This window comes from Tarenaya hassleriana, unplaced genomic scaffold, assembly GCF_000463585.1.
Source record: "Tarenaya hassleriana unplaced genomic scaffold, ASM46358v1 Cleome2, whole genome shotgun sequence".
Lineage (NCBI taxonomy): Eukaryota > Viridiplantae > Streptophyta > Magnoliopsida > Brassicales > Cleomaceae > Tarenaya > Tarenaya hassleriana.
Window position 1 is genome coordinate 2282271 of NW_010965372.1, and position 20179 is coordinate 2302449.

The 20179-nt window shown below is 37.3% G+C and overlaps 4 protein-coding genes and 2 pseudogenes across 4 annotated transcripts in view; 1 reads left to right on the plus strand and 5 right to left on the minus strand.

Moving 5' to 3' along the window:
• Window positions 1-968, minus strand: part of LOC104811779 — a 5149-nt gene extending 4181 nt beyond the window's left edge. The window contains exon 1 of the mRNA XM_010538598.2: window positions 528-968. The gene's annotated coding sequence lies outside the window, so the exon portion shown is untranslated. The remainder of the gene's footprint in view (window positions 1-527) is intronic.
• Window positions 969-1644: 676 nt separating this feature from the next.
• On the minus strand, window positions 1645-3155 carry LOC104811780 (60S acidic ribosomal protein P3-2-like). The gene is made up of 2 exons (XM_010538599.1): window positions 2916-3155; window positions 1645-1978 (listed from the first exon to the last, which is right to left on the minus strand). The coding sequence occupies exons 1-2, from the start codon at window positions 3111-3113 to the stop codon at window positions 1814-1816; spliced, it is 363 nt and encodes a 120-aa protein (XP_010536901.1). The 5' UTR covers window positions 3114-3155; the 3' UTR covers window positions 1645-1813.
• LOC104811781 lies at window positions 1645-6109 on the minus strand (annotated as a pseudogene).
• A 5669-nt stretch (window positions 6110-11778) lies between these two features.
• On the plus strand, window positions 11779-14918 carry LOC104811782 (homeobox protein 5-like). Its single transcript, XM_010538601.1, has 4 exons — window positions 11779-12143; window positions 13497-13657; window positions 13786-14018; window positions 14253-14918. The coding sequence occupies exons 3-4, from the start codon at window positions 13788-13790 to the stop codon at window positions 14835-14837; spliced, it is 816 nt and encodes a 271-aa protein (XP_010536903.1). The 5' UTR covers window positions 11779-12143; window positions 13497-13657; window positions 13786-13787; the 3' UTR covers window positions 14838-14918.
• Window positions 14919-15585: 667 nt separating this feature from the next.
• On the minus strand, window positions 15586-17093 carry LOC104811783 (annotated as a pseudogene).
• Window positions 17094-18014: 921 nt separating this feature from the next.
• Window positions 18015-20179, minus strand: part of LOC104811784 (AP2-like ethylene-responsive transcription factor AIL5) — a 4049-nt gene continuing 1884 nt past the window's right edge. The window contains exons 5-10 of the mRNA XM_010538602.1: window positions 20009-20083; window positions 19456-19487; window positions 19294-19367; window positions 19113-19163; window positions 18868-18944; window positions 18015-18712 (exon numbers count right to left, since the gene is read on the minus strand). Coding sequence (XP_010536904.1) covers window positions 18186-18712; window positions 18868-18944; window positions 19113-19163; window positions 19294-19367; window positions 19456-19487; window positions 20009-20083 — 836 coding nt within the window. The 3' untranslated portion in view covers window positions 18015-18185. The remainder of the gene's footprint in view (window positions 18713-18867; window positions 18945-19112; window positions 19164-19293; window positions 19368-19455; window positions 19488-20008; window positions 20084-20179) is intronic.

Here is a 20179-nt window from a genome sequence, read left to right on the forward strand (position 1 = left end):
AACTGTCGACAAATACGGGAAGCATTGTCGGCCAAACAAAGATATAATAGAAACTTCAAGCTCTATGAGAATGACTAGTTTCTGAAGCATGTAGTTAGTAAAACCGCAAGAACTGAGCACTGAACACAGGGCAATGCTTCAAATTCAATTCTTCTGAAACCCAAAACTTAAAAACACCCATATGAATCCCAAAACGCGAAATGGGTCTGTTCTTTTAATATTGAAACGGAAAAGGCACGTTTCTTCCGTGATATGAGAATCTAGTAGAATTCCCAGAACGGCATTCGCTCACGTGCACGCAAAACTCGCCTAATTTTTCCGACCAAACTGAAATCTGAAGCTACAAGATAAGTTTATCTAACACCCTTCACGGGGGAAAAAGAAAAAAAGGCAAGCCCATTTCAAGAACCGTTCGAATACCGAAGGAGAAAGGAGCACAGATCTGGGAAAAAGAAAAAGACCAAAAAGCTTCTGATGCTGTGTCTAACGTGCACTCTGGGTGAAGCGAATAAGAGATTTTGCAGTACCTGAAAAATCCAGCTGAATCGGAATGGTGGAACACAGAAGGTCGGAATCTTTGTCGGAACCCAGATCTCAAGGATCCAGCTTGATCCTCAACAAGATCTAGGGCAACAACAAGCAACTCCAGGAACGACGAAAAGGAAGGAGAGAGAGAGAGTGAGAGAAGATGTCCCCTAAAACATACAAGTGGTATTCTTTTTCATCTCGGAAGAAGATGATTCAAGACCTTTCCCCCTTTTCTTTTTTTTAATTTTGGTCTTCCGTCGATTCGTTTTCTCTCTCTTGGCTTTGAAATAAAGAAATCGAAAACAATCTTGACAGAATCAAGGAGAAATATGGCAGAGACACCACCATTGACCAATAAACTTCTCTTCCTCAGCCGATTTTTCTACGCAAAGGAAACTGGGAAGCAAAAGTGAAACACAGAGATTCCAGTTATTTTCTTTGGCTCAAAGAAAAAAGGAAAATTGGTAGATAATTAATTTAACTGTGAGTGGAAATTCCAAAGTAGTCGTTGTTTCCTATATTTACGCGCGTCGCGCACACTCAAAGGCTAAGCGCGTCGTTAAGGAAAAAAATAATCTGAGAGTGGAAAACATGAAATGGTCTTGTTCGGACACTTTGGTCTCTCTGGGACACGATCAAGCCTGCCGAGGCTTAAGCTATATGAAGTATAAATCACTTTTTACCAATTTGTATAACGGAACACTCTCCTCCCCCCAAAGAAGAAAACGTAATTGACTTCGCAATCACGCTTGTGATAATTGGAATTACGCAAGACTCTTGTTTTAAAATTCAAGAATTTCGATTTTCAGTTTCATGCACATAGGCAGACATGGGAGACGCCTCCTTTCAAGTACACTTGCTCGTATATAAACATACCATCACATCCCTACGTAGATCTATATGTACATATCATGTGGGCGTATATGCGCGATCTATATACTAACTAGAGAAGTGAAGATTTCGAAGCTTAAACCCATTTGTATGGAAACTCAAATTTCTTCTATAATTTGATTACAGAAAAATCGAGCTTCCTATGACAAATCGGTGTGCGCATCCATGGAGTCGTTAACCTTATTACACATTTGCTTGCGGGGGGAGAGAAGGGGAAACAGCGAATGAAAGAAGAATATCTCAAAAAGGGTAAATAGCATCGCAATCTTCTCTTAAAACATATGACAACGTAATAATCATCTCCCCATTAAACCTTAAAAAAACAGAGTACCAAACCACACAAATGATGAGGTGACCGAAACACAGCTCAAAACTAACCTTAAGGGGGGCGAGTCTAATCAAAGAGAGAGAAACCAAAGTCTCCTTCTTCCTCTTCCTCCACTTCCTCCTTCTTTTCCTCCTTGGGGGCTGCCGCCGTCTCGGATGCACCACCAGCACCTCCAGCCGGAGCAGCTCCTCCTGCTACGAATCCTCCACCGACGGCACCACCAACAACCACCTGCTCCGCATTACAAGTTCTCAGAATCGGTAAACATTATCAGAGCATCCACAAGGATTATGTGCATTATTGCACAACCACAGATTCTAGAGGCAATGATCTACTTGATATATACATAAAGGAATCACTTGAACAGCCATCATTGACAAACGGGTCATCCAGATTTCTATTTTCTACAAAATGAGTTTTATTGGTAAGACCAGGAGACCAAAACATATGAAACCTGCTGAAGATGGTAATATTTCCAGAAACAAAATCTAGTGAGAATAGATGGTTTTGAGTGCAACCAAACATTCATCAAGCAGGTGCAAATGCTGAAGTAGCATATACAAGTACCAGTCAAACAAGGTACCTTGAAAATAACAAATTCCATATAATGCAAAAAAATCAAGCCTTGAATCTTGTTAACAATGTCTTATACTACTATCAAGTTGTGTTGTCTCACTAAAAGTTCAGGGACAAACAAATAAAAAAGGATGGTGCATCATCCGAGCTAATGCACTAAATGTAGAACGATCATCAACCGTCGAACCATGGCATCCAGATCCAAAATCCCAATAACAAAGCACATTCTAACAAACGTGAAAAAGAATACGGTTCAATCACACAGGAACATGGGAAACTTTTGGATTGCTACAAATCTCTGAATCTCAGAAACTAACCATATGAAGATCAAAGCTTGCATCGAAAGGTCACTTTGATCATACATCCTGGAGTGCAAATGTATACCAAAAAAACAGAAATCGAACTAAATCAGGCGATCCACAACACTCCCAACGATCATCCAACAAACAAAATATCAGATAATAGAAGAATTTCAACATGACGGCGATCGTAAATCGTAAATCCTAAATCACACCAAAACCGAAACACATCTGGCGATCCAGTAATCCATCCCGGAAGAGCTGATGAGAGAGAGAGAGAGAGAGAGAGAAACCTGGCAGACGGCGGAAGTAGGGGTGATGAGGGAGAAGGACGTCTGAACACCACCGGAGGAGTCAGCGGAGAGAGCGGTTTGGACGAGCTGACGCTGGAGCTCGTAGGTGGAAGCAGCTGAAGCCTCGAGGTCTCCCTCGTGCTGCTTCGCCGTCCACTTTCCACCGCTGTTTCTGCACACAAACGTGAACACTCCCATTTTCTTCTTCCTCGAGGAGCTGCGACGATGATGGCGAATTTCGGCGACTGGCACTTTGGAGAGAGCTCCTTGCGTGCAAATGTGTGTATATATATATAAACGAAGAACAAGGGGAAACGAGAACCCTAGGTAGAGGTTTGCCGGAATCATATGGGCCTTTGGGCCTTAGACCCAACTTAAAATGGGCCGAGTACTAGCTGGGCTTTCCAATGGAGGAGAACGAAAACTATACAAGCGTTAAACCACAAAAATAGACCCAAGGACCAACTTCTATACGCTTAGGGAGATCCAAAGACATCTATGTACAAACATATTTGCTTTCGCATCGACACAGAATCGAAGAAGAACCTGTCCCAAAAAACATTTATCTATTATTTATTTTCATGACGAACAATTGATCTCTATAGGCTAGAATAGAAAAATGAAAAAAAAAAAAGAGACAAAACTTGAAGCCCAAGGAAGAAGATTTGGTTGGTTAGAGCTTTAGACCAGAATGAATGGCGACAACTCCACCAACAAGATTCTCGTATTCCACCTTCTGAAACCCAGCTTCCGCTACCATGGCCGCGAATTTCTCCTGCGTTCATAAGCCGCTCTCTTCAGTACTCCTATTCGTATATACTGACTAACCGGCATTGAAAATTTTCTTACAGGAACATGATTATCTCCACGTGAAACCTTCCTCCCCGCTTCAGTACTCTACCCAAAAGTGGAAAGAGTCTCATAAAATTTACATATTACACTAACAAGAATTCAATCAGAATCAGATAGATCTTTACTCATTCTCAACCAACAGTAACTCTGTATCCGAAGCCAGGAAGAGGGTGAAGATGATGAAATGTAACCGTTACCTATAGGCCTCAGCCAGAGCTTTCTCAATGTGAGTGACATTCCTAATCCCAAATGCAATAGTGTATCCATCCATTGAATTGTCATCAAAACTCAGGGCCTCTGCATCTCCTTCCATCCATACCAGAGATTTGTTTTGTCCAATACCTGTAAGTGAAACAATCTCACGCATGAAAAAGAGAAAACGGAGGAAATTCTATAGTCGGTTTGAGTCTCATGATCATCTAAATGTTTTACCTCTCTCAGCAGCTCGCTGTTTCCCGACATTTAACATGTTAGGGTTAACGTCACATACGTATATCTGAGTTTCTTCAAGGGAGGCCTCATCTACTTTCTCCAACGCTCTTCTTTTGACACTATTTACAGCATCAAAGATCCTGAAGGCAATATCCCCTGTGAATTTAAACAATCATTGACAAAGATCTATGAAATATGTAGAATACAATTTGTACTATAAAACAGAGGTTAGTCTCCGGCTTTTGCTAACTTTCTCCATATTTAGCACTTGTTTTCTTACAAATATATTTACAGAAAACCATCCATAAGAAGGAAATGTTGTCAACTTGTTCATAAAAAGGAAACTAAAAAGTCGGCTAACCTGTTCCACCAGCCACATCCAGATGTTTCATCCCTGGAAATGGATTCAGTTTCCCAACAAGTCTGACATCAATAAACTGAAATCAACAAAATCCAGGACCTAGAAAAACAATCCACGAAACATTATGGACACATGTACAGATATACTAACCTATCCTTCCAGTGTCTGTGCAAGCCACCACTCATCAGATCATTCATCATGTCGTAACTTGAAGCGACGCTAGTGAAGACATCACCAACCAGCTTACTTTTATCTTCTTCTCGTACTTCTTTAAACCCTGAGATAAAAAGAGAGAGGGATGGAGAGAAGACGTGATACCAACACCATGTGAATTTCATATTAATTACTTCTTTTTAAAAAAAAATTAATGATTATTCAAATACATTTGTATATTTTGCCATGACCTTATAAAAAATTTTGATAGAAAACAAATAATGAGAAAACAGATAAGCTTGAGGGGATACCAAAGCTAGTGGCATGAGAATGAAGCAAAGCCACAGAAGATTGTAGAGCCGTTAGTCTGCCCCCCAGCCTCCTGCTTACTGATCTCAGCGCCATAGCTGCTATTGAAACTGCAGTTGTATTCTTGTATATAACCAAGTATTGTTCCGATAATTAACCTTGAGAATTTCAATAATGAGACCATCAAGACAACAAGGAAAGGAAATAGTGAGAAGCAAAGACATGATGGCAAACCTCAAAATATCATGCTTATTGATTACTTTATGATACTTTTAGAGCATGGAATCATTCCTAATTCTTCTGAGATCACAGCCAGCCACATCAAATTATCCCGGGCTATCACGTAATGGACGATGAAATGATTCCCTGGGTCAACAAGACATGCTTGATCCTAGACCCTATTTGACTATATATCCCTAACCCCGACCAAACGCCTCCTAAGATTAACTTGACGACAGCAATGGTGATATCACTAGCATGAATGCAAGATTGTGATGAATAACAAACAATGCCCAGGATGAACAAGTGCTCCAAAACAGATCTAGTTTTCCCCAATATACCGAAAAAATGGAAGTGCTCCCTTAAACACGGGCAATTATCTGGTTCCCGGTGCTGTAGGATCAAACTTTTTTTCCGTGATTATCCACATAATCAGATAAATTCAAACATAAATCACGGGCAATTATCTGGTTGGTCCTAGCAGATTGAGAGATTAAGATTTTCTTAATGCAGAGAGAATCAAATAACAGAATAACACAATAACGAAATAAATGCACTGGAGAAGAATTACCCATCAACAATTAAACAATACAATCATCGGAAATACCCACGACTGCCAACGCGCATGTAGGCTACCAAAGAAATTGATCAAGCAAACGCCAAGAATAATGTTCATTCGGATTAACGATAAAAGAAGAAAGCTTTCGAAGAACTGCGATCACATATAACCTCTCCACTACCACAAACCCTAGTATCAACGTCAAAAACCTAGGCGAACCTGACCACGCATTTCGTTCGAAATATTTTTCTCACGAAACAAACAGAAAAGCAGATGAACGATATACATATAGATATATAGATAGCCGATGTACGCACCGAGAAAATACTGGGGATGCGTGGTGTTCTTGCAAATTCGGTCTTCTCCGGGGAAAAATTCCCACCGGTGTGATGTGACGGACGCCGGAGTTTTGCTCTCCAGATTGGGCTTTTTATTAACAACGCCGAAACAAGCCTTTTTTTGTTTTTTAAATTATTTTCTGTAAATTTCTTTCAAAGGCCCAGGCCATGTTAATCTCGTCCCAAAGCCCATGAATATTACTCCCGGTTTTTTTTTTTTTTTTTTTTTTTTTTTTTCGGTTTTTTTTTTTTTTTTTTTTTTTTTGTGCAGTGGCCGTAAGAGAAACATGTATTTATTTAAAATATGCATGAACGATGTTTTCTTTTCTTTTTTCTTTTTTTTTTTTTGGTGGGGGGGGGATGCACATGAATGTGTTTATCTTACGTTTAAATGGAACATTTGTTTATGAGACGATATTAATTATGTGTGTGTACGTATATATATATATATGCGTGTGTGTGTGTGTGTGTGTGATGGAAAAGGGAGAAATCCAGCAAGACTGATGCTGTCGTGTAATGGCATGAGATCGACGACCTCTTTACTGAGACACAATCGGATCTGCACAAAGACCCAACTAAACTTCTTGCAGATCAAGATCTCTCTCTCTCTCTCTCTCTCTCTCTCTTCCCTTGTTGCCTTGCCTCTATGTTGAACAATATAAACCCGCTTGTCTTTTATCTCTACTATTAAAGAAACAAGCCCTAGTGGCCCTTCCATGTGATCCTACCATATTCTTTTAAATGCCGATCCAAACCACACAAACTATGGTTCTTGTCTAGATACATTTTTCCTTTTGAAGAACTCATATGTACACATTTTTATGAACTGTCGTATAAATTTTTAATGTTAAAATAATATGCCATATGAAAGGATGATATAACTAAAAAAACATATAAAAGAAATGGTTAATTGGAATATAATAAGCGTCTCGAGTTGGTAGATCTGGACAAGATGATATGTAGCTTTACAACATATACATCCACTTTGTCCAAGTGACAAATGGGCACTAGCTAATTGCAAAATTATTAATAAAGAACTTCGGTCATATAATGATAAAATAGGTTGATATTGACAACAATTATTGAGGTGTCATAATGAGTAAATCCATTGAAGTACATTATAAAGGACATTAGAACAACGTGGGATCGATATAAATAAGATATTTGTTTGTGTAATCCAGATAATTTATTTAACCATAAATAAATAAATAAATAAGTATTTTTTTTTTTTGGATCCACTGAAGATTATCTTTGGCTCGACCATCAAGAGATTCCTTACCGAATTTTAGAATAATTATATTTGGCATTTTTTTGTCGTTATTGTTTTCCTTGGTTAGAAAGTCATATTCCAAAACTCGATTCATTGTATGTGGGAGTTGCTGAGGTTGTCCTAGTTTCTTTTTTGGTTGAAGGGTTGCCCCTGTTGTTTTAAATAAATATGTAAAATCACGAATTCTTCGAATATATAAACATATACCTTATATTATATGTGTTTTTAGTGTAACTAAATGCCATGCTTAGATCGGCTGAAGCTTCGTGTAAACTAAGTAATTAAAGATATTAATGGGGAATCTATCTACATGATGTGAAACTCTTGCTAATGATCCTTTGACACATTTCATGTTTCATTTATTTATGATCGCGTCACTGCCTTTTATCTTTAGTGTCCGAAAATTATTTGTGAAAATATGTCAGACATGGACCATATGATATAGTTTTTTTGTCCACGTGTAAAGATATCAAATATATCGTCCGAGGTCACACACACACACACACATATATATGAAAGCCAAAAAATAATTCACGCATGGTGTGAGTGTTATATACCTAGAATTCGGTATTCAAGACTTCGTTTTCAGCCGGAAAAAAATTTCCAACCAAAAAGTGAATTTAGAGAGGAAAACAAAAAGGCCGAAGGCAGCGAGAGTATCTAATAGAAGATAAGCTAATCTAATAGAGATCGAATAATAAAGTGACAAGTGGAGAACGTGCACTTGTAGAAACCACATGACGACGGCCCATTTTTTCATCCATCTGGGTCTTTGACACGTGTCAATGGGACCAACGAACAGTAAGAAACTTACCCTAATGATGTCGTGGTTATCTTTCTATTATGATCTTAACCTTTCTGTCTCGATCTCATTTATTTTATGTAAGATTAATTAGGCACCACAAAATTCATTCCTACGACCAATGAAATATAGTCTCTACTGGTTTCTTTTTTCCTTGTAAAAAAAATGTATTTTTCTTTATAAACGAGACAGTTAGGTTAGGTAAATATTCAGAAAGCTCTTTCCATAAAAAAAAAATATATTATAACATATTGTTGCATAACAATGTGAAAATATTTGAGACGAGATTAGAAGCGTTGATAACGTTAATTGATACAAAGGAGAAAAAAAAGTATTCTTCAAGTAACAAAAAGTTCATGTGACTTACTATATCTTATGCATACACAAGGTTCTCTACCAAGATATATGTATAGCAGTTATATGATATATTCCATAAATGTGAATACAATATACTAAAATGCATATATCATGATGTGTGTGTATATATATATATATATATATATATATAAAAAAGTGGGAAAACAAGAGGGTCCAAACACACAGAGAAGTGTGTGGGTTAGAAAGGCTACAACGCGTGCTTCAACCCTTTTTTTAACCTTAAAAAGACGAAGAGTCCCCCTTTGCTTCCACATGCCGTCACTTCTTCCGTAGGGCCTCCTCCTCTTTCTCTCTCCAAATATTATCTTTTTCTCTGATCACATTATGATACCAATTTCATTATTATTATTATATTCATTTTTCTCTATTGCGATAATGGCCAAGACAACCCCCTTGTGCTCCCTACAATCTCTTAGGAATCTTTCTTTTTATATGACATAGATTGCGTGTTTGAGTTTGCTGTTGGTGTTGGACTTGGTTTGGAGCTTTGTGTAAATGGTCACCAAGTGGATAGTTTTGTCTGATGAATTCCAATTTGTTGTAAGCAGCATGGGAAGACGACCAAACTATGAATTATGTATTAAATTTATAAATTGCGTTGCTTAATTACACCGATCAATTCATCCATTATACGAACATCATCCGATTTTTTTTTTTTTTTTGTGTGTGTGTAGATAAGGCTAATCGTTGTTAGTTTTTTGTTTTTTTCTTGTTCTAGGTAACCAACTCTGTTAGGTTTGAAGTTTCCTCGATTTGCAGTGTTCCAAACAGATTCCTTTTAACAATTGTGTTCCATTGTGGTGGATGTTAGAATATATCGGTCCATGCCTTTTTTGATATATGTGGAAATAATTAATGGGATAATATTCGTGGTAATTAATAATAAATACATGTTATTCGGTATATATCAATTAATTATAGAACTAGATACTATAAACGCGAGAGGTTTAATCTCCGTTTTACGATATGAAAATAGGTAATGTCGATAGATTGCCATGAGGAAATCACAATCTGGAACTCATAAAGATTTTTTTTTTGGTTGACTTGCAGAGATTCAAACTTTGAAATCACATTCTAAAAGATCTGATCGTGTTTAAGCCAGAAGCAATAATTATGTCGCTAATTAAACTTATATATATATATGTGCATATATAAATATATAGTATTAGATGTTATTATTGGTCTCAGGGTGCATAAATTAATTAATAATTAAGCTTTTCATGTTATATGATTAATTATATAATTATATTGCATAATTCTCCGATTTCCGTCTTCCTTCTCACTCACATGGCTCTCCGCCCAATCCAGCCTGCTCTCTTTATTTGTCCCCTCTTTAACTTAACATTATTTTGTTAGTTTTAAAACTTATAATAAACGCATGCATCCGCCGCTGGAATCATTTATTTTCCTTGCTAGAATCATTTACATTAAATATTACACCGCAAATCTATCGAGACCATTTTTTTAAAAAAAAAATTGAATATAATTAAGTATGATTTTGGGATCCGAATTCGAGTACTACTACATAGCCCATGAGATATGAACCTTCATGCGCCGGCAACTAAGTATAAATATGTGTAATAATATATCAATAATTAATTATTAATATTTAATAAAAATATAAAATAAGATTATATATATATATATATATATATTCCAATAGCTAATACGTCCTCGCTTACACGTATACAGTATAATATGGGCGAAACAGATGTGCCTAGAAACATGCGTAGGATTTTATATACATACCATAATAAATGGTAATTAATAATAAATAATATGATTGTTTCATATAATTAATAGAAGTCGGTGAGTAATCTGAGCCCCATGTTCGCCGAAGATTTCTTTGAAGGGGGGAGGCGAAACAAGTAGAAGACAGGCCGTATTTTTTTTTCATTTTCTCTCTATTGATTAATTTAAAGATAAAATAAATCCGAAACATAAAACTAAATGACCAACCATATAATATCTTTTAAATAAATTTCGAATGCCCATTGAAGCATGTGCTCAGTGCGTACCAAACCTTATATTTATTTTGTGCCGACGAAATTTAAACTCCATTTCTAGGGTGTTTTCTATGGTCCCATGTCTAATTTAGAGAAAGATTTACATTCAGTTATTAGTTCAATATTTTATAGAATTAAACTATATATACATGTAAAGATTTACATTATGAATGACGACATAGAACCAATATGTACACTACTCCGTTCATCGTCACTAATTTCAAAATATTTTTTTTAGGAGTATTATTCACATAAGGTTAATAAATCATTGAAAAATTCGTATATCTTTGTGTTATAAAGGAGAATATACCTAGAAAATATTGGTGTCAGATTAAAAATGGCAATCATGAGAGACGTGGCTTTCTGGGTATGGTCGGAAGGTAGCAGTACGGATAATGATGATGAGTAATATAATTATACATATATTTTTAGGAAATACATAAAAAGGGAATCGTTAAAATTTCCAAAAATAATGCAAAACCAAATCACCTAGTTAAAGCAAGATAGAAAGGTTGTCTCCGATTATATTTTTTTTTAATAATGTATATGTACGTATATATATAACAATAAAAATGTAAATTCTTTGTTTGGTTTTAGGTTTTCATGGTTCATGCATATCTTGATCGGGTCCAGTGAGGACTTTGTCTGGAATATCTCGCTCATAACCCACATATTCTTATTTTTATTAAATCTTGTCCAAATCTCATTGATCTGTACCGAATAATAATAATAATAATATACGCATGCAATATCCACAAATATACTTACATGTAGTGTATACATTCCCTATACACCCATTAAATAAATAATAAAGAAAGAACAACCAACTTATCCGGCATCAGAATCTATTCTGTATCGTTTAAGATTACAAATGCATTCAAATGAAGTAAATAATAATACAAAAAAAATAAAAATAAAACGGGATCAACCTTTGCATGCCACATTTATTTTCTCTACACTTTTCCAATTTTATAAATATTTTAAGGGAAGCTTTCTCTCAACGACGATGGTAAATAAATTAAACCATGAGTTAATAATACAGTAAAAAAAAATCAACTGTTTACACACACGCATATATGTATATATGTACATATATGTATGTATAGATAGATAGAAAAAGAAGTATTGTTTTGTCTGTCTTTTTAAGTGAGAATAATGAGAAGGGCAGAAAGCTCAGCATATGAAGCTCAGCTTTTTCCTTGCTTGCTTCCTCCACAGCCTGTCAAAATGCCCTTTTTATAAATAAAAAAAATCATTAAACTCTTTCTAATCTATGCTTATTGATTTTAAGCAATAACTCTGCTTAGTTAGATAACCCATTCCCATCTCTCTCTCTCTCTCTCTCTCTCTTCCCCAGTTGGCTTTAGAAGCCTACCCTTTTCATATCTCTGAGTTTCCTTTTTCTTGATCGATCTTCTGCTTGGAGCAAATTCATCAAGAACATATTATATATGTCATGCGTCTGGAGGAGGTGTAAGCTATGTGGCATATGATCTTTGGAACATGAGATCAATGAGCTTCCCTGGGAAAGATTCACACTTCTTTTCAGGTATATACATATAATCATATCATTATATGATCGTAGAATATGATTTTTATTCTTCCAAAGTTCATTAGTTGTTTCCCCTTGGGAGATTTCATACACACACAAGCAGAGTGAGTGTCTAGGCGAGGGATTAGAGCAAGGGTTTTGGTGTGGGATAGATATGAATTCGTTGATACATACACACAAATGCATGAAAAGTAACAGAGATATTTTGCTTTGGTATTATCGTCTGTGAATCAAAATTATTGGACCGATTCAGTGCATTGCTTTACATTGACACCAGCTTTTGGCTCGGGCTTAGATATATCTGATCCTTGTTTTTCTTTAGTTTGTCGGTTAGTCAGTCCACTGCAGTTATGGTGTCATTAATCAGTAGCCGTTACATAAATTATGTCAAGCTCTGGATATGCATAATATAAACATATACGTATACGTTTCCAATAGCCATATATATATATATATACATGAGGCTTATGTTCTCTTCGCTCTTCGCTTTTTATATATATGTATAGATATCAATTTTGACCTAAGATCATGTATATCATATAATTAGTACGGTCTACTCTTGTTCTCGATAGCCATGACCTTACCTTATCATGCTGGTGGGAGCGCATGTGAGCGTGTATGGACGTACACACACACACACACATCTATATATATATATATATGTCCAGACTTTTGTTTTGGAAGAAACAAGAGTAAGTGGAAACTTTGATGATAAAGTGTTGCTTTGTATTGTGTGATAATCAAACCAATGAACCCATGGATCTATTTGTCCATCCATCTATAATCTGTTTGAATATCATTCATATGTTTCTCTAAGTTCTTGTTTTTTCAAAAAAAAAAAAAAATCTTATATGTCTACTAAACTTTCCTTGATTCTGAGTGTGGATTGACAGATACAGAGTTCTCCTTCTTTATCTAAACTCAAGAATCTCTCCATTTTTAGACATTTGAAACCAAAAGGAAGTAGAGAAGATGAGAAAGAGACCATTTAATTACCACAATTCAATTTCAGTTGTTGCTATCTAGACCGTACGTAGCGTTTATTGCACCCATTGACCAGCTATAACCCCCCACGGAATATTTGACCGATCGACCACCCACAAATAAAAATTTAAATTAAATTTCACGTAGTAATTCGTACCGGCCCCATATATATTCCAATCTTGTGGCCTAGAAAATAGATGCGTTATATTTACTGCCGTTTTTGCGTTTCTTTGGAAAATATCGCAAAGAAAAAACAAAAAAAAAAAGGAAAGAGTTCTGGAACTTGTTTTTTTTTTGTGTGGTGTGTTATTGGTGGGACAAGCATGTCTATGTTGGGTTTGGGTACTAAATTGGCACGACGTGTAGGAAAAAAAGGTCATTTCATTTGGACAAGACATCAATACAAGACAAAGAGTTGCAAATCTCAGAGGTCTTTCTTCCCACCACTAGTCAAGCTTCTTCGGTCCACAGCACAACACCCCTCACTTCAATTTAGTGGTCTCTGACGATAACTCCATCATCCTCATGTATATATCTTCTTTAAAAGTTCCATTTTTTTCTTTTCTATTTTCTTGCTTTCCTCTCGGCGATTGAATATTTCTTGAAAAAAGGTTCGTTTTTTTGGGTCAATATGGTGAACTGTGTACATTTTCAGGCATGGGAACGGAGATCATCGAGCGAATTGCGATAAACCCTCTTCCAGAAAGCAACATTAAGATCGGATTCAGAAGAATTGGTGATCGCCGGAGGTGTCGGCAGTCAAAGGAGTTGACCGGCGAGGACGAGGGACGCTTTAGGGTTAGGCCCATGGATAGGTTCCTCGACAAGCAGAACATCGAATCCATCCGAAAGACAATGCAAGCCCAAGAAGATATTTTCAAGCACCAGGTACGTATATACACACGCACGCACAAATATACATGAACACTGGTTAATTGCTTGCATTAATGTAAACGAGAGAATTTATCCATAAATCCTAAGAGACTGGATATATATAGTACATTTGTAAAGCATTCGATCTAGGGTTCCATTTCTAACTGGTGCAACATTTCTTCTGGGTTATACTTATATATATATATATATATATGAGGAAAATAACGGGGAAAATAAATAAAATGGCAGGTAAGGGAGCTGCATAGAGTATACAGTGTGCAAAAGATGATGATGGAGGAGCTGAAGAGACAGAGACGACTGTGGACTAATAACCGTCCTAACATTATTAACCTAACATCTCAACCACCAACCGCTTCTTACAACAACAACAGCTTCTTTTTGCTCGACATCAACAGCAGCAACAACAACAATCATCAGAGTTCGAGAGAGAGAAGCGGAAGTTGCTCGGCAGGCGTCGACCTCGAGAGCCCCGCGAGAGAAATCTCGGCCGTCGATCTCGGGAGAACGAACGGTTCAGATTTGATGGACGAGAGCGAACTAGAACTGACTTTGAGCGTCGGAATGTCTTCTTCGTCGACTTCAAGATCCTATCACCAGAGGGAAACCATGGCTACCACCAACAACAACATGGATATGGACTCGACAACGACGTCGTTTAGATCGGATAATTGTAATAACAATAATAATAACAATAATAAAAATCAGGATTGCAGCGGACCAAGCACACCGATGAGCAGTTCGAGTACGACGTTGGATCAGGAGAAGAAGAGGCCACATTGGCTGTTTCAGGGACTAAGTATAAACCGAACCTAATTATCATCTCTTTTTTTTTATTATAATCTGTTTACTGACTCTTTTTTTATATATTAACTTTCTAAATTTTCCTTCTCCGACTTTTTGTATTTTCATGTGTCACATGAGATCTCGGATTTTTTTTTTTTAAGTCATCCATTGAAATCGAAACTGTGTCGGTAAATGTCACATTTGTTCAGGGAAAATAAAAAAAATTAAAGCCCAGATTCAACTTTCTAAAAATATTTAATCCGTCATTAACATCGTGTTTTTTTCACCTGAAAATAAGGAAAAAGAAAAAAGGTATGACGTGGGAAACAAAAAGAAATATGAGAACGCATCCCGTGGTTTCACATCATCAACCAATAGGAAAACGTGAGGTCTTCTTTGGATCCTCCGAATCTATACTCATCCTCAAAACGTGCCCGTGGGAAATCCTCGGACACTTTCCCTAGATTTCTGTGTGTGTTTTTCCCTGTTCATCTTTTTTGGGGGCTAGAATGCAATTTCAGATAGTTGCGGGGTCTTTCCAAATGCAGCAGCGTTCTGAGGGGCACTCCCTCCGGGCCGTTAATTAATGGGATTGCATCTTTTACGTCGATGCCTAATGCGGAGTACAAAAACAGAGTAAATATTTTATCATGAACTCTGTAATGTCGGATTCTCTGTCTCTGTTGTGTTCGAAGATAGAAATCTTCTCTCTGTATATTCATATGGTTTCTTCTGCAGTGTTATCTACTCGTGATAATCTCAATACTATTGACATATCAAAAGTCAAAACCACTATCTGGTTTCTACTATATACGTACAATTTTTTTTAAAAAAAACTTTCATAAAGATTGTATCTCCATAACAACATGATCTGCATGCATGGATTCTGACGTTGCGGATGAAAAGCTCTGTATAATTCCTTGGACGTGCTTGAACGGAAATGGAGGCGGCTCGATTTCCAAGACTCCTTCCAGCATCTGACCTAAATTGCTAAACTTGGGTCTTGCCTCTGGTCTGGTCTGAACGCACCAAAGAGCTGTCAGAGCCATCCTTACAGCATTCTCCATGTGCCTCTCCTCTATCCCCAACTCCGAAAGCATTGAAGTGAGATCGCCATTGTTGAATGCATGCCATGCCCAACGTGGAAGCCATTGTTTGGTCTCGTCTTCTTCGCTCAGGTCGTGGTGCCTTCTCCTCGCAATTATCTCAAACAGAACGATGCCAAAACTGTAGACATCGCACTTGCGGCTCACTGGAAATGGCTCCCACAGCTCTGGAGCTGCATATCCAGGTGTCCCTCGGCATCCCGTCATCGTAATCTTGTCATAAAAAAGATAATATCGAATACAGGAGCAAATTATACGTTAGGACAACTCTTGAACAGCTGAGGTGTACGTACCAGGCTGACGTCGATGCTGCAGAACTTGGCCAGACCAAAATCTGAAACCTTGGGTCGCAAGTCACCGTCAAGGAGTATGTTCGCCGGCTTGATGTCGTAGTGAATGAGGCATTCCTCGTGGAGATAAGCGAGCCCTTTTGCTGTACCGATGGCGATTTCCCTCAGCTTCTCCCACTCCACAGCCTTTTCCGCGTCGAATAACAGACGGTCCAGAGAACCATTCTCCATGAACTCGTAGACGAGAGCTCTCGCCCGCAACTCGTCCTTCCGATAGCTCTGACTTCCGCCATGAACTGCTCCTCCATTCTCTTCTTGTTCCAATTACTCGTCAAAACTTTCCCGGCCACTGGGACAGCGTTCGGAAACTCGCCTTTGTAAACTGTGCCGAAACCACCGGAACCGAGAACTGTGGAGAAGTTATTGGTTAAGGCCTCGATCTCGTAAGCTGAGAATTTGATGGGTTTCTCGTTCTCTATCTCCCGCAAGAGTCTCTCCATTGGAATGGTTAGAAATACTTCTGGTGGGGACACTTCTACATCTATCTGGCCGTGATCGGACCAGACCAGTTGCTGGCGGGGTCTTGTCTGGTCCGTATCATCGCTTGTTGCGACGACTTTGCTTTTCAGAAGTCCCTTCCTATCCAAGCATCCAATCAAAACACACAGAAGGGCCAAACCTAACATAACTCCTATAAAAGGAACTGAAACAGAAAAAAAAAAAAATTCCATAAGATTCCTCCGTATAGATTCGGTTTCTTAAATAAGAAATATATAATCAAGAAAACTAAAAGTGACATACTCAAGAATTGTGGATGCTCGAAGCTTCTCGGTTCTTGACCTAACGGATCCATCTCTCGCTACAACTCGTTTTTTTTTTTAAAGGTAAACTTTCTCAATTATATAGATGGATTTTTCCTTCTGTCCATACATATGATTGAAGAGGAAGCGTTCCGGGGCGAAAAAGAGAGCACATTCAGGGCCACAAGGGATGGATTGTGATCTTTTCCATATAAAGACGTCACGAAAGCAATGTTACATGATGTTGAACTAGAGGTCCCCTGTGGTACAAACTGTCCAAATTTGTAGTTGAACGTAGCTTCTTAATCTTTAAGTGTACGGTTTCGGGTCCATTTCTAGGTATGAACGTTTGGAAATCGTTACACTTGTGATTGAATATTGGGACCGATCCACCCGTTTATTTCAAAGATTTTACTACGTCACCGTCATAACTATCGATTTGGTCCAGATGGCGTGTAGAAAATCTGGAGGACAATGCCAAAACCGTAAATGTTTTCACTTGTAACGGCTCCCACAGCGCCGGAACTGTGTAATCCGGTATACCAAAACGCTTCGTTTTCATAAAATCGAATTACTTCATCTAATGCCCTTTTAGTTTTAGATAATGCGCATTGTAACCACTGTCCACGAAAATCAAAAATCAGAGGTGATTATAAGCGTGGCTGCTGATTGAAATGAACATTTATTGGCACATACCAAATGTTTTTTTTTAAAATAAATTATGTCAAAAGCAATTTTCCTTGTGAAAACTAGAATGTACATATCTCAGCAAGATGGGTTATCCTTATATACATGTAACAAAAAACTCCAAAGATCTTTGTCGGAAAGAGATGGGATCTCTTTTACGGGTTTATTCATAAACAGTTCATCAAAACCATAACGTCAGCAGCAGAAGGATGAAAAAGGAAAAAAAAATCCCATAAAGATGTACCCAAAAGAAGAGTTAATAATTAGTATCGTCAGATCCACATCAAATCATAATATAAAAAAATCAGGTTCAAACACTGCCTCGATCCGAAGTTTTCTGAATGGTATTTAATTATAAACCAATATCTTTAAATTTTACATGATCCCTAACGTTTGATTAAGAGACAAAAATATTGAAACACATGTATACCAGCTCCTTGAAACTTTTATTTTCTTTTTTGTTGGTTTTTTTTTCCAGTGGGCTGAGCTCATTCCTCATTCCATTCCAAAGATGGGAGTCTGCAAAAGAGAGAGATTCGGCTTTGCCGATTGGTAAGACTCTGAAACGCTGTTGTTACCTATCGTCATAGTCGATGTCGAGGCCACGCCCGATGCGGAATTACCGTTGTACCCTTCACTCCCGACCAAGGGCACGAGGCTGTCTCTGCCTTGTTGCACGAGCGATGCGGTGTTCGCTAGGCCGAAAACGTTAGACCAATAATGATGATGATGATGATGATGATGAACAGACGAGTCCGTCTTGACGGGGAATATTGCCGAGGGATCGGGTCCGGGAGTGGACGCGGCCACGTTGAAATGGGGCGGACACAGGCGGTCAAGGGTATTGTTGTCGGACGAGGATGTCTTGGACCGGTTGGGAACGAGTCCTCCTCCAATCGGAAGATTTCCGCTTGCCATCGATTCCACGTCGTAGCGGCTGATGTCGAAGTTTGTGACTGCGTTCAAGCCTCGGAATTTGATCGCCGCTATGTCGTACGCCTCTGCCGCCTCTTCTTGAGTGCCTATGCCGATTCAAAACATGTACATTAAGCCCGTATATATACTATGTGCCTACGTTTCTAATTGAATGGTAACACCATACTAAGAACGATATACATTTTAGGCATTGTGCCCAAGTAATTACAAAAGTATTTACAGAACACGAGTGAAAACTTACTGAAGGTGCCGAGGTAAAGGTCTTTGTTGCCCGCAACTCGTCCTATTCGGGCCTGCCACCTCCCATGCTGATGATGTCTGCAAAAAATGCGTGACAAATCTTTCACTAAAATTAATATTTTCATTGAAATATATACTATTGGCTTGGGAAAAAAATACTTTTCTATTTGAATAAAGTGGGGAAATTTTAATTTCTTATTTTTGAAAATTGAACATGAACGTCAGATGTATGCCGTGTAAACGGACCTCGTGACGCCCCTGTAGATGGATGCGCCTCTCGAAAATCCGCTGCTTTTTCTTCCCCTGCCACAAACATACAAGTAACACAAATTTACGCTTGTGCCGAAATATTTTTACAGTTTGTAAAGAGAGTGACAACAAAATCTCATTGATCAAAGCTATTAATTAGGAGTAAGAAACTAATTACCGTCGAAGTGAGGCAACAAACTCTTGCCTCGTCGTGTGTTTCGTCTCCTCGAGTTCAGCCTCGTAGTTTGAAATCTATAACCTCAATTATACACGATTTTATTCAATACTACTAAACAAAAATGGTATAACCAATTCTATAAATCAAAATTTTCAGAATTACCGGGAAATTAGTGGTAGTTGTGGGGTTGGTTACTTCTTTAATTCCGCTTCAGAAGGATATTGAGGTTCTTTCATTTTCAATCATCAAAAGATTTATTCTCTTTTTTTAGTAAATTATCGGTTGAACTTTCTACTAAATCAAATAAAAATTCAATAAATATATATACAGATAAATTTATAAGTATAATAAACATATAAAAACAAATAAATAAAAAATAACAAAGATTATTTAAATTTACAATTTTTACAAATATTTCTTCTTTTATTTTAGTTTTTATTTTATTATAATTAAATTGACAATATTTTTTATTTGTCTAAAAAAAGTAAAAAACTTGAAAATAGAAAATAACAAAAAAACAATAGACTAATTTTTTTTATTAACTAACATCACAAAATATATGAAAAAAATCAAATTAGTGGGGTCCGTGAGAAATTTTTAGCGGGGGCATTAACATATTTTTTTAAAATTTTATTAAATTTTATAACTAATATTTTTAAAAGGAAAAAAACAGTGGGGGCCAGTGCCCCCACTCATCTCCACGTAGGTCCGCCACTGGTTGTGGGACCCCAGTACTTGAGAGCTGCGAGGTCGTAAGCTCTTGCTGCTTTCTCTTCCTTATCATAGCCACCTGAAGATAACATAAAATATTTTCAATTATTATACCCATTTCATTTATGCACAACATATATATGTATATATATATATATATATATATATAAATACG